Raw genomic sequence first — 13,902 nt, 5'->3', positions numbered from 1 at the left:
GTGATACATTTACCCATCAGTCATACAGGGCAGTGGAAGTTTCAGCTGTAAGTGACGGGTAAGGGTGACTTTTTGTACAATTGTTATTATTTTGTTTATTAATGTTTCCAAGGAAATAGGAAAATAGTTTGTGTTTTTGAATGCCTGACACCTCCAGGTAAATAATTTAATAGCATGTAAAGATGCCAGTTAGAACTAATTATAAATTGACTGATCTGCTTTGGCCCTGAAATGATAGCAAAATATGCTCTGTCCCTTCTGTGATAGGGATTTTGCTTCTGTACAAGTCTGGCTGGGGAAGCACATTCTTTTATGGATTCACACAGAGTATTCTTTGAGGAAAAGCACTGTGTAAGCCAAAGAAGTAACATCAGCTCAAACAAGGAGAAGGGCAGAGTGAGATCCCTTGTGGACAAATAGTTGTGCAGATTTTAGCTCTACCATGGTGATAGCCACTCTAGAAATGCCTGGAAGACAGAAAGATTCAAATTCAGTGATGAAAAGGTAAGGGTATGCCCAAATGGATCATTATCACAGAATCCCACTCCATTCCACTAACCAGATTTGATCCATCGGTAAGTTTCACATCCCTGATCAAAATCTTCTACAGCAATAAAAGACAATAAGCGGCAGTGAAAAAAAAATCAATTTCTTGGCTTTGAGGCCTAAAAATATAATGACTGTACTATAGGGAGAGAAAAACTGCTGATTATGAGGCCTTTCTTCAAGAAAGTTAAATTCAATGTGTACATTTAAGGAATAGCTGTGTTAGTGGAGGATGAAAACTTTACGACTGGAGTATAAGCTCAGCATCTTGATTCTAAGCACTCTGGGGGCAAGGACTATCTTTGTCTCTGCAGCGCTTAGCACAATGTGGCCTTGATCCTTGGATGGGGTTCCTACTGGCTGCCTTAATGATGATGATAATAAAATAACTTAGGGGTCTGATTCAGCTCTGAAAAGCAAAACATTACAGAGGCTGAATTTCCAGCTTCAGCCCATGGGATTTTTCAATTCATAGGGGTCAGACTGTGGCTGGCTTGTTCAAGGGCACAATGAGGAGGGGTTGGGGGAAATAACATGGAGATGCCCTCTCTTCTCTTTCATGCCTGTGCATGAATCAGCTACAATTGCAGTCCCCTGCGTACTCCCTGGGACACAAGACATGCCAAAAGGCACAGGAAGGAACATGGAGATGGCAGTAAATGGGTGCCCCCTATCCCTCCAAAGCAGCTAGTAAAAGTTTACTGGCTGAGGAAAAGAATATATCCAATATATCTCTAAGCATGGTGCAGTGGCTGCACGCCCTAAGAGCTCTAGCAGACACTGTGCTCAATGCCTCCCAAAGTACCCACTGCAGCAGAGGGGGTCTACATGGTCTCCATGAGGGCCAGATGTGCCTAGCAGGCATTCTCTGACCATGCTATTTCAGATTAACCTTCTGTTTTGTGTAGGTGTTGCAGCTGCTTAGGAAATACTCATCTTTGCTTCCTGCCTCATTTTGCATAGAAGGTATGTAATAAGCCACATGATGGAGGGCGATGTTCGATCTTATTGCCTAATTGTAATTATGTCCACTGTACCCTACCACCTTAATTTTCTCTCCCCAAATGTCTGGCCTTCAAGGATGGTGTTGTCGAGAAGGTGGAAAGGGTGTCCCTGCCAAATGCTTGTTTCACAAGGCAACAGCAAGTCACACAGAGGGTTAATCTAAAATCAGAAAGTTCACTTAAAAAAAAAAAGACACTAATGCTTGTTTCAGTGTCATAGACGCAGAGCCCATAATGGCCATCTGTGGAATATGGAAATATTCCAGCTCATGAAAAAGACCACTATAGCACTCTTGTGAATTAATCACACTTTATTTGAGGTCTTCACCTCACTCGTGGGATGAATTTCATATCCCAGAGACACACGCTTCTCTGGATATTGTCTGTACTGTGATACTGTGGGATTCTTTCTATGCTCTTAAGTAACAGAGTCGTTCTTAGCTTCTTTCATTTCTTGGTTTAATGACTAGGCGAAAAATATTTTCAGGACAACAGAGTGTAATGTGTAAAATTTTAAAAGATGTATGACACAGCATGATGTTTATGAAGTATTTTTACGCTTTCTGATGCTGGGAAGATTAATTTAAGATCAGATCTTTTGACCCATTTGCCGCCCCTTCCCCTCCTGCCCCCCCGCCCCCGTACCATGTTTCTTGCAAAGTTATTAACAAATGTCTACAACAATATTTTTTGACATATGTAAGTCTGGGTTTTGTAGAGCTTGTGTAATCCACATGTCTTCTGGGTGTGGTGTTCTGTACCATCTAGTGGCTGGCTGGCTGGCGGGGGGGTGAGGTGGGAGAGAGAGAGAGAGAGTCTGTGTGCGCGCGCTAAGAGCCAGTTGGCCTTTAGCTCATACGGTAGAGGCTCATGCACTAAGCTCCAGAGATCTCAGGGTCAATCCTGCCTGCCAATGACCGGAATCTGTCAGTGTTACACTTGCTGAAGCGGAAGAGTTATTTCTCATAGCAATCCAGATGTTTCCTTCTGTTCCAACAGATGGACGCCAAAAACTGAAGTAAAAACAACAAGGAGTCCTTGTGGCACTTTAGAGACTAACAAATTTATTTGGGCATAAGCTTTCGTGGGCTAAAACCCACTTCATCAGGTGCATGGAGTGGAACATACAGTAGGGAGGTATAAATAAATCAATTTGTTAGTCTCTAAGGTGCCACAAGTAGTCCTCGTTGTCTTTACAAAAACTAATTTCCCCTTGCTAAATACTCACACCTTCGTGTCAACTGTATGAAATGGGCCACCTTGTTTACATTGGCCTCATTAACACTACAAAAGTGACTTCCACTCCTTCTCGTCAACTGTTGAGAATTGCCTACTTCTAACTTAAATTGAATTGGCTCCTTAGCACTGACTCCCCACTTGGTAAGGCAACTCCCATCTTTTCATATGCTGTGTATTTATACCTCCTTATTGTATGTTCCACTCATACATCTGATGAAGTGGGTTTTAGCCCACGAAAGTTTATGCCCAAATAAATTTGTTAGTTCTAAAGTGCCACAAGGACTCCTCGTTGTTTTTGATGATACAGACTAACACAGCTACCACTCTAAAAACTTCAGTGAATTTACAGCACTTTCCTCTCCACATACTATATTGCCAAGATACAGGGAGTAGTGCCCCAATTTCTTCAGGTGTTCTCCTTGCTAGTGGCAGAAACCACTTAATTCTTAAGCTCTATTGATGAGAGTTCTCCAAGGAAGCATTATTTTGTCCTACCCCAGATCAAGTGTAATGCAGCAAAAAATCCTTTCTGGTTATTTTAATGGCTGATAAATAGTACAGAAATGGTGAAAAGCAACTTATTCTTCTCTTGATAACAGCACTTTTATTACATCTGTGGTGATCAATAGCATGCTGTCTAATATAAAAGAGTCTCTGAATGAGACAAGAAATTCAATTTTCCTCTTCTCCTAAAATTTTTCCTTGATTGATGAAATGTGACATCTTAGATTTTCAAAATCAACATTTACATGTGCAAATATATTATCAGGTTAGTACATAGGACATTCTCTGAGAAATACCAGGATAGTGCTGGCGCATCTAAAACAGGGACAGAAGAGTGTTGATGCTGTACAAACAAATAGGTAGGTGTGCAAAGGATATTTTAAACAAAATAACTGCTATTATTGTTATTTATTGTTTGTGTTATGGTAGCACTTGACTCCAATGGAACTGCTCATGCACTTAAAGCTTGGCGTATACTTTTCTGGATTAGTGCCTCAGACTCAAAATAAACAAATGTCAGGATAAAACAATAATTTATTTCCTTAAATCTGAATAGTATCTGTGATTGTTTCAAAGTTGGAGACTCACTTGAGATGCCAAGTGTCTTACTTACAATTGCTTTGGGAACCATAAGATTGAATTTCTTGGCCCACGTGCATGAAAACTCTTAACCATAATATTCATTAACTTATCGGCAATCAAGTGTAAAACTATAATTAGGCGGGCCAAAAAAGAATGTGAAGAGTAATGAGCAAAAGACACAGAAACTAACAGCATTTTTTTTAAAGTACATCAGAAGCAGGAAGCCTGCCAAACAATCAGTGGGGCCATGGGACAATCGCGGTGCTAAAGCAGCACTCAAGGAAGACAAGGCCATTGTAGAGAAGCTAAATGAATTCTTTACATTCTTCACTGCAGAGGATATGAGGGAGATTCCCACACCTGAGTCAGTTTTTTAGATGACAAATCTGAGGAAGTGTCCCGGATTCAGGTGTCAATAGAGGTGGTTTTGGAACAAATTGATAAATTAAATAGTAATAAGTCACTGGGACCAGATGGTATTCACCCAAGAGTTCTGAAGGAACTCAAATATGAAATTGCAGACCTACTAATTGTGGTATGTAACCTATTGCTTAAATCAGCTTCTGTACCAGATGACTGGAGGATAGCTAATGTGACATCCATTTTTTAAAAAAGGCTCCAGATATGATTCTGGCAATTAGAGACCAGTAAGTCTACCTTCAGTATGAGGCAAACTGGTTGAAACTATAGTGAAGAACAGAATTACCAGACACATAGATGAACACAATTTGTTGTGGAAGAGTCCACATGGCTTTTGTAAAGGGAAATCATGCCTCACAACTCTATTAGAATTTTTTAAGGGGGCGGTCAACAAACTTGTGAACAAGGGTGATAAGTGGATATAGTGTACTTGGACTTTCAGAAAGCTTTTGACAAGGTCCCTCAGGAAAGGCTCTTATTCAAAGTAAGCTGTCATGGGATAAGAGGGAAGGTCCTCTCATGGATTGGTAACTGGTTAAAAGACAGGAAACAAAGAGTAGGAATGTATGGTCAGTTTTCAGAATGGAGAGAGGTAAGTAGTGGAGTCCCCCAGGGGTCTGTACTGGGGTCAGTACTGTTCAACATATTGCTAAATGATCTGGAAAAAGGGGTAAACAGTGATATGGCAAATTTATAGATGATACAGACTTACGCAAGATAGTTAAGTCCAACACAGATTGCAAAGAGTTACAAAGGGATCTTGCATGACTGGGTGCCTGAGCAAAAAATGGCAGATGGAATTCAAAGGGCAACAAAAATGATTAGGGGTATGGAACTGCTTCCGTCTGAGGAGAGATTATTAGGACTGGGACTTTTCAGATTGTAAAAGAGACGACTAAGGGGAGATATGACAAGGGTCTATAAAATAATGGAGAAAGTAAATAAGGAAGTGTAATTTATTCCTTCTCATAACACAAGAACTAGGGGTCACCAAATGAAATTAATAGGCAGCAAGTTTAAAACAAACAAAAGGAAGTATTTCTTCACACAGTGCACATTCAACCTGTAGAACTCCTTGCCAGAGGATGTTGTTAGGCCAAGGTTAAAATAGGGTTCAGAAAAGAACTGGATAAGTTCATGGAGGATAGGTCCATCAATGGCTATTAGCCAGGATGGGCAGGGATGCAAAATCATGCTCTGAAGTGTCCCTAGCCTCTGTTGCCAGAAGCTGGGAATGGGCAACAGGGGATGAATCACTTGATGATTACCTGTTCCGTTCATTCCCTCTGAAGCACCTGGCATTGGCCACTGTTGGAAGACAGGATACAGGGTTAGATGAACCATTGGTCTGACCCAGTATGGCCATTCTTGACCCAGAATGGCCATTCTTATGTAATGTTGATAAATACAAAGTAATGCAGATTGGAAAACATAATCTGAACTATACGTACAAAATGAGATAGCTAATTTAGACCCTATTGCCACTCAAGAAAGAGATCTTGGAGTTTGTAACTGGGTGCGACTCACCACTCCAGCACCTCCTCATGGCCGATACGGGCCAGTGTGCCCTGCTCTGGTGGTGCTCCACCTGTCACTTCTACACCTGGACCGAGGTCCCTCCAAGGACCACCGTGTCCTCTTCAGTGACACAGCCCTCTGCTATGCCACACACTGTGCTCCCCCCTTCTGGGGCCGTCTCTGCAATCCCTGTCCAACCACTTCTCTCAGCTGCGACTGCAGTCTGTCTTGCTATTTCCCAGTGGCGAGGGGGAGTGGAGACTCTGTAGAAGGTTGCTGCTTGCTGCACCCCCTCCAACTCCTTGGTAGATTTCCCTGGGCCATTTTCCTGTGGTCCCAGCACCCTCTTTCCCTTCACCTCAGGGCCTCAGCCTGCAGATCCCTGCAGCCCACCAGGAGCTGCCTTTATCTGCCCAAGTCTCTGCCTGCACCCTGTATCCAGGGTGCTTGCTGCCTTCAGCCTGAAAGGCAACCAGTCCATCTCCCTCTTCAAGCTCTAGGATGTGGATGTGGAAAAATTGGAGAGAGTCCAGCGAAGGGCAACAAAAATGATTAGGGGTCTGGAACACATGACTTATGAGGAGAGGCTGAGGGAACTGGGATTGTTTAGTCTACGGAAGAGAAGAATGAGGGGGGATTTGATAGCTGTTTGTAACTACCTGAAAGGTGAATCCAAAGAGGATGGATCTAGACTATTCTCAGTGATGGCAGATGACAGGACAAGGAGTAATGGTCTCAAGTTGCAGTGGGGGAGATTTAGGTCGGATATTGGGAAAAACTTTTTCACTAGGAGGGTGGTGAAACACTGGAATGCGTTACCTAGGGAGGTGGTGGAATCCCCTTCCTTAGAAGTTTTTAAGGTCAGGCTTGACAAAGCCCTGGCTGGGATGATTTAGTTGGGGATTGGTCCTGCTCTGGGCAGGGGGTTGGACTAGATGACCTCCTGAGGTCCCTTCCAACACTGATATTCTATGATTCTATGAGTGACTGAAGCTGCTCTGCCCTGCTGGGCCATAATTGGCTGCTCCCCTCAGCCCTTCTCCGATTGGCTGCCTCCTGTGCAGCCTCCCTCGGCTCTATTAACCCCTTAGAGCCCAGTGTGGGCAGGTGCCCCATCACAGAGTCAATGTGGATAGTTATCTGAAAACGTCCACTCAATGTGCAGCAGCAGTCAAAAAAGCTAACAGAATTTTAGGACCCATTATGAAAAGTATAGATTATAAGATAGCAAATATCATAATGCCACTACATAAGTCCATAGTATACCCACACCTTAAATATTGCACGTAGTTCTTGTAACCCCATCTCAAAAAAGCCATATTAGAAATGGAAAAGGTACAGAGAAGGGCAACAAAAATGACTAAGGGTATGAAACAGCTTCCATATGATTAAAAAGACTGGGACCATTCAGCTTGGAAAAGAGAAAGTTAAGGGGGCATATGATTGAGGGATATGATATGATAAAATCATGAATGGTGTGGAGAAAGTAAATCAGGAAGTGTTATTTAGTCCTTCCAAGCGGAAGCAGGGCTCAACCAATTAAATTAATATGGAGAAGGTTTAAAACAAACAAAAAGAAGTACTTTTCTTCACACAATGCACAGTCAACTTGTGAAACTCATTGCCAAAGGATGTTATGAAGACCAAAACTATAATGGGGTTCAAAAAAAGAATTATGTAAGTTTATGGAGGTTAGGTCTCTCAATAGCTACTAGCCAAGACCGTCAGGGATGGAACCCCATGCTTTTGGTCTCCCTTTGCCTCTGACTGCCAGATGCTAGGACTGGACAACAGGGAATGGATCATGTGATAATAGCCCTGTTTTGTTCATTTCCTCAGAAGCATCTGGCATTGGTCACTGTTGAAGACAGGATACTGGGCTAGATGGTCCATTGGTCTGACCCAGTATGGCTATTCTGATACACTTATATTTTTGCACATAATTATAAAGCATGGAGAAATTTTGTGGACATTTCCAGGAAGAGATGAGTTAAACAACTACAACTTCCAATTACCTTGATTTGCTCAGTAAAGTGCCTAAAATAAGGGTCTAAATATCAGTCCACTGAGATTAGTCCTTAGAAACTGGAAAGCTAGGCCAGATGTCAATAAGCATCACCCTCAAAATAATTTGCTTTTTTAATGACTTCTATGTAGAATTAACATTTTCCTGTCCTCCTTCATGAAGCCATAGTAGAAATCTATGTACTTTTTGATAAAGAGGCTGAGGGAACTAAGATTATTTAGTCTGAAGAAGAGAAGAATGAGGGGGGGATTTGATAGCTGCTTTCAACTACCTGAAAGGGGGTTCCAAAGAGGATGGATCTAGACTGTTCTCAGTGGTACCAGATGACAGAACAAGGAGTAATGGTCTCAAGTTGCAGTGGGGGAGCTTTAGGTTGGATATTAGGAAAAACTTTTTTCACTAGTAGGATGGTGAAGCACTAAAATGGGTTACCTAGGGAGGTGGTAGAATCTCCTTCCTTAGAAGTTTTTAAGGTCAGGCTTGACAAAGCCCTGGCTGGGATGATTTAGTTGGGGATTGGTCCTGCTTTGAGCAGGGGGTTGGACTAGATTATCTCCTGAGGTCGCTTCCAACTCTGATATTCTATGATTCTATGATTCTAAAAGATCATGGCCAAGATGATAGCTCAGTGAAGTTAAAGGGTATGGTGGGGAGAGGTAGTGGCTGCTGTATGCTTTGCACTTTCAAAAATCAGGCCACTTGTTTCGGAGTCTAAATATGAGTTAGGAGCCTTAAGCTAGGTAAGACTTCTAGCTGACAAATTCTTAATAGCCCTTTATGGGTGAGATTTTGCATCACTTATTGGAAAAAAAGGCAAGACTAACTTGGGCTGTTGCCTTATCTGTGAGGATAGTGGCCATCACTCAATCTTTATAGGGCAACTATATGAACTTCTGGAGACACTACTTTCAAAATGCTATAATATCACTTCTCTTGATGCAGCCTTTGGCTGCAGCATGATACAAGTGTAACAGGCTAATCACTAATGATTAAGAGAGACTGATGACATCATTAAGGTTGATTCTGCACACAAGCAAACAGTTTATCATAGCCTGTTCCCAGCAATTGTAATCCAATTTCTGTTATCTTTCATTGTTTAAAAGAGAGAAAGAGAGCAAGAGCAAGAGAGAGAGAGACTGTACATCAATCTGATAAAGATGTAAAAAAACCTGGTGCTTTTTTGCGATTATGTCGGTTTTATAGCAGCATTATGGAAACACGTCAGGGAAACTAAAATCTGATTACGTCTAATTCCTTACCCATTATGAGATTATTATGAACCATGACTTCTACTGTCACAGTTTGAATTACACGGTTATAATACAAGGGATTTCCAATATATTTAACTGAGACTGGCAGCACCAAAGAAATCTGGGCATAACTTTGCAATGCTGTGGCTTTCTAAAGATTTCACAATTTTTCTCTTCCTTGGGGGGAGGGATAGCTCAGTGGTTTGAGCGTTTGAGCATTGGCCTGCTAAACCCAGGGTTGTGAGTTCAATCCTTGAGGAGGCCATTTAGGGATCTAGGGCAAAAATTGGGGATTGGTCCTGTTTTGAGCAGGGGGTTGGACTAGATGATCTCCTGACGTCCCTTCCAACCCTGATATTCTATGATTCTCTTCCAATAGAATTCACTGTATTCGTATTAAAGCCCTGAGAATTCCTCCTTTTATTCTATTCATCTAGGAAATTATTATAGCATTGGTGAAACTATGGTACCTCACTCACAAACTTGGCCAAGATTTTAAAAAGTGATGAGGGATTTGGGAAACTTTAATTTTGGGAGCCTGATTTTCAGAAAGTGCAGAGCATCCACCCTCTGAAGATTAGATTCCTTTAAGGTGCTTGGGCCACTAGGAATAGTCACTCAAAATCATCTCTCAGTTTTGAAAATCTTAGCCAAGGTCTTACTTCTTTTGTGTCTGGAACAGCTGAGATTTTGCAATCCTCACTGAATCTGAAGCTCTGGTCTCTTAGCTGGCTGAGAAAAATTGGGTTATATCCACAGAGGACTGCTGTCTAGCAAATTGATCCCTGATAATGAGGAGAAAAAGGACCACACATAGCAGCCAGGGGTTACCTTCTCATAGAGTGCTCTAAGGAACATAACAGCAAAACACAACTTCACACAAACTCAGTCTTCCCTACAAAGCACTCTACAGCCTGTCTAATCCCAGCAGAAGATAAGTGACTGGAAGAATGGGATAGAAATCATCAGATTAAAAGTAATAATTTAATAATTTTTTAGTAAAAAAAATAAAGTCTACTGCTGCCTGGCCACTGAAAGAGCTATTTACAGGCATATCTGCTGGAAGGGGAAAACAACTGGGCAGGATCCTTTCCTTTTATGGGACAAGTGACATCACAAAAATGTTGCTTTACTCCTGTCTCCATCTACTGGAAGGCAGATCTGTACCCATTGTCCTGGATGGTATAAGGGAACATAGAATTATTTTCTTCTCACTCACTGTGGTCCATCAGCCTTCAGTTGTCATCTGTACACGTTTCTATTTGCAACAAATGGCAGTGAATCATCTAATATCACAATGGGGTACATGAAAGTAATTTAGATGAACATAAGAATTTTAGTATACAGTAAATGGGAGCATAAGAGGTGGAGGATTTCAGATAATTCAGGTTCACTTTTCTTCTGTAGTTCTAATCCAGTTACAGTGAGTGGAATATGAATCAAAATATTTTTTTTTCAGATATGCATCCAAAGATTTGATTTTTCATTAAAAATATGATGATGCATTTTTAACTAATAAGATGCAAATGCATCAAGGGAAAAAGCGGAGAATGATAATTGGTTTATTTACCTCTGATGTCACATTCCCCCACAAGAAGGACATAACAGTTAGAGCTGGGTGAATTTTTTCAGCTACAACTTTACATGCAGATTGGGGTCAACTGAAACATTTCACAGATTTGTGTCAAATTCACTGAATTGTTTTGTTTGAAAAACAAATTCCCTCCTCCCTCCTCCTCAAATCAAAACATTTTGTGCTGACATTCTCAAAAGAAAGTGTTTTGATTCTAAACAACTTTTTGTTTTGAATTTTGCTTCAATTTTAAGTTGAAAAAGTCAAAAATGAAAAAAGTGTTTAGTTTGACCCATAATTATTTTTTAATTTGGTTTGGCCACTGAATCAAAATAACTATTGTTCACATAGCCATAATAATAATGATAAGCCTAACACGGATCTGTTCATAAGGCAACAGGAAAAAGTTGGGGTTAAAGATGGGCAGTAAGAGCAACAAACAAAGAGACACATCAATCTTAGGTACTCATAGGATCCCTATTACTGCAGTATCTGAGTACCTTACAAGCTTTAATGTGTTTATCCTCACAAACACTACTATGAAGAATGGAAGTACTATTATCCCCATTGTAGAATTGGGGAACGGAAGCACAGAGAGAATGACTTGCTCAAGGCCACATTGTGGCAAAGTAGGGACTTGAACCCAAGTCTTTGGAGTGGCTCATGCCCTAACCACTAATCCATCCTTGCTCTCTGTAGGATACAGGAGTATGATAGAGGAACAATGCATTTATCCTAGCAGTTGAATTTTTCCCCTCATAGAGTATATTCCAGTACATTAGGGTTCAGTTAACACCACAAATCACTTGAGCTTTGTTGCGTTTATTATAATGCCTCACAAACCCCAGGATTTATGTATACCCCTTCGTTTGCAGATTTGGCCTGAAATCACATCTCAAGATTCTGATGAAACCATAAACACACTTGAGTTTTGTGACCATTGCTCATTATGATGTTGTCAGAACCACTCAGTGCAATCATAGACTTGCACTTCATAGTTTTCTACCATTAATCTATACTACTTTAATCCCATACCTCAAGTGCTGTTCTGAACTGCCCTGCTGCTACTGCATACTTCTTTTGTCTATAGCAAGTGCTGGCATCTTTTAAGGCTACCTGAAGCCATTTGTCAATCTGTGGCAGAAAGCTGAAATTAGGTGCACTCAGAGTGTCTACTATTTCAACATCTCGACACATTGATTGTGTGCTGGTAGACGCCATGGACCCAACGAACTCATATGTAATATCCTCCTCATCAATGTAGACCAACTTTATTTCCACATCCATTAGACTTTTCAGAGGAATATGAGGCCGAGGCATTGTGGCTAACTGATTATCAAGCTCTAACATTCTTGCGTCTTTTTTCACAGCTGGCTTTTCTTCACTTTCTAATTTCCGTTTAAGTCCTGCTCTGTCTAAATCATTACTTTGTTTTTCTTTGCCATTCTTTGCCATTCTTATTCTCTCCATTACATTTTCTACTGCTGTTTCCCCAGGGTTTTTTTTCACCTCTTGCAGTGCTTCCGGAATATCATTCAGTTTATTGGCTGCTACGGTTGGCTCCCTACTAGCGTTTGCTTTTGGGGAGGTTTCATTTTGGCACCCCTTGTTTATGATGTTCCCAAAACCTGTGTTGCTTGCTGACTCCATGACTCACTGAAGAAAGCAAAATGTCCTATGAGAAAATGTGGAAAGGTTTATAATTCTAAACTGCTGCAAAGTAAACAATGCAAGTAAGTGTTTTATTCAGCACATCTACTCCTGGCAGCATTACCAGTCAACATTCACCAGCAGTTAGCACATAGTTTATCATAGACTGCATAGTTATTCTGTGCAAATGGCAATAAATAAGGTGTCAGATACTGTCTGGTAGCTGTTGGCAAAGGATATCTTTTTAATGGTGACATCAGTGACTCTGTATCTTACATAGATGACATACAAAAAACTGCAGCTTTCATAGATTCTTATTTAGGGCTCACAGAAACAAAAATACTAAGGACTAGAGTGCAGTTAGGGCTGTATCTTTATGACAAAATCTAGTCCTAAACTGTTATTAGTAAATACAGAGTCCTAGGACTTAACCTTCAGCCCCTTCAGTGGGAGCTGCTGGTGCAACAGGAATGGAAGAGTCAGGCCCTTCATCTCAGAAAGAATAATCTGTGGCTGATTGACCCACAATGCACGCTTTCATAGACTGCCCAAAGTCATCTCAAGAGAAAACCATTGACTGATTTTCAGGCATTGAGGTAATGAGAGCTGTGGGATGTTTGACAAAAATCAGACAGCAGAGGGCATTAAAGCGGGAGTCCTAACTGCACATTTCCAAGATGAATCCTAATGTGAGCCAAGTCTGAGATCATTCACATCTGGGCTGATGGTTCAGGCCCATCTCATGTATAGATACTCCACAGGTTACCCTGAGTTTTGAGGCACGTATTGCTGTTAAAAAACATAAAAGCTGAAGGGCCCAATTCTCTACTCCATTTTGATGGAGTTACAGAGGCATCAACCTAGCGTAACAGAATGCAGAATCAGGCTCAATCTTCATCTCTGCATTACTTTTCTCAGAAAGAGACAGGTGGCCTGAACCATATTACAAAGCTGACTGTTAGCTTGCATAATAGACTTCAGATTCAATTTTTTCCCCCATTCACAGCTGCCTCTTCTGAACTCAGTCTAGAAGTGTGGGAGACAGAAGAAATGTTTTTTTTTTCATTTTTCAATTTATTATGAGAACCTTAATTGTGAAAGGTTTAATGGCGACTGTCTTTCAGAATGGCTTGTTAAACAGAAAGGTTTGGCCTCTAACCTTGCATTAAACAATCTTCTACACATTTAAAGTGCTTAAATACAAGTACAGATTGCACAAATGATAGTTACAAAACCGATGCAATGATTTATTTGGGCAAAACCAGATTTTAAAATATTACACATAGCAAACTTTTTCGCCTTTGGTAAAGGTCTCCAGCGAGTACTGTGGGGCTTATTGCAGGCACCGGAAATATGTCTGTGGACACCATTGCACAGTGATACATCAGATTCACTGTTTAGGGCAATGGGCATTTGACAGCGGGAGAGGAAAAGAAAAAGAGAGCGGAGGAAACAGGTGGAGGCATTGTAGGCCACATGAGACCATGTGTTTTGTCAGTCAGAGTCTAAAACAGAGGTTCCAAACCTTTGTCATGTTGCGACCCCCCCTAACCACACTAGGCCTCCTCTCATCTAGCTGGGATCTAACTG

General features: G+C 41.1%; 1 protein-coding gene across 1 annotated transcript in view; it reads right to left on the bottom strand.

Moving 5' to 3' along the window:
- The window catches only part of SPATA16 (spermatogenesis associated 16), a 111,640-nt gene extending 99,328 nt beyond the window's left edge, over positions 1-12,312 (bottom strand). Inside the window, exon 1 of the mRNA XM_073358881.2 lies at positions 11,698-12,312. Within this exon, the coding sequence (XP_073214982.1) occupies positions 11,698-12,312 (615 nt within the window). The remainder of the gene's footprint in view (positions 1-11,697) is intronic.
- Positions 12,313-13,902: the final 1,590 nt, after the last annotated feature.

This window comes from Lepidochelys kempii, chromosome 9 (genome assembly GCF_965140285.1).
Source record: "Lepidochelys kempii isolate rLepKem1 chromosome 9, rLepKem1.hap1, whole genome shotgun sequence".
NCBI lineage: Eukaryota > Metazoa > Chordata > Testudines > Cheloniidae > Lepidochelys > Lepidochelys kempii.
Note: the sequence above shows the minus strand (reverse complement) of the source record. Positions and strands in the feature narration are given on the sequence as shown.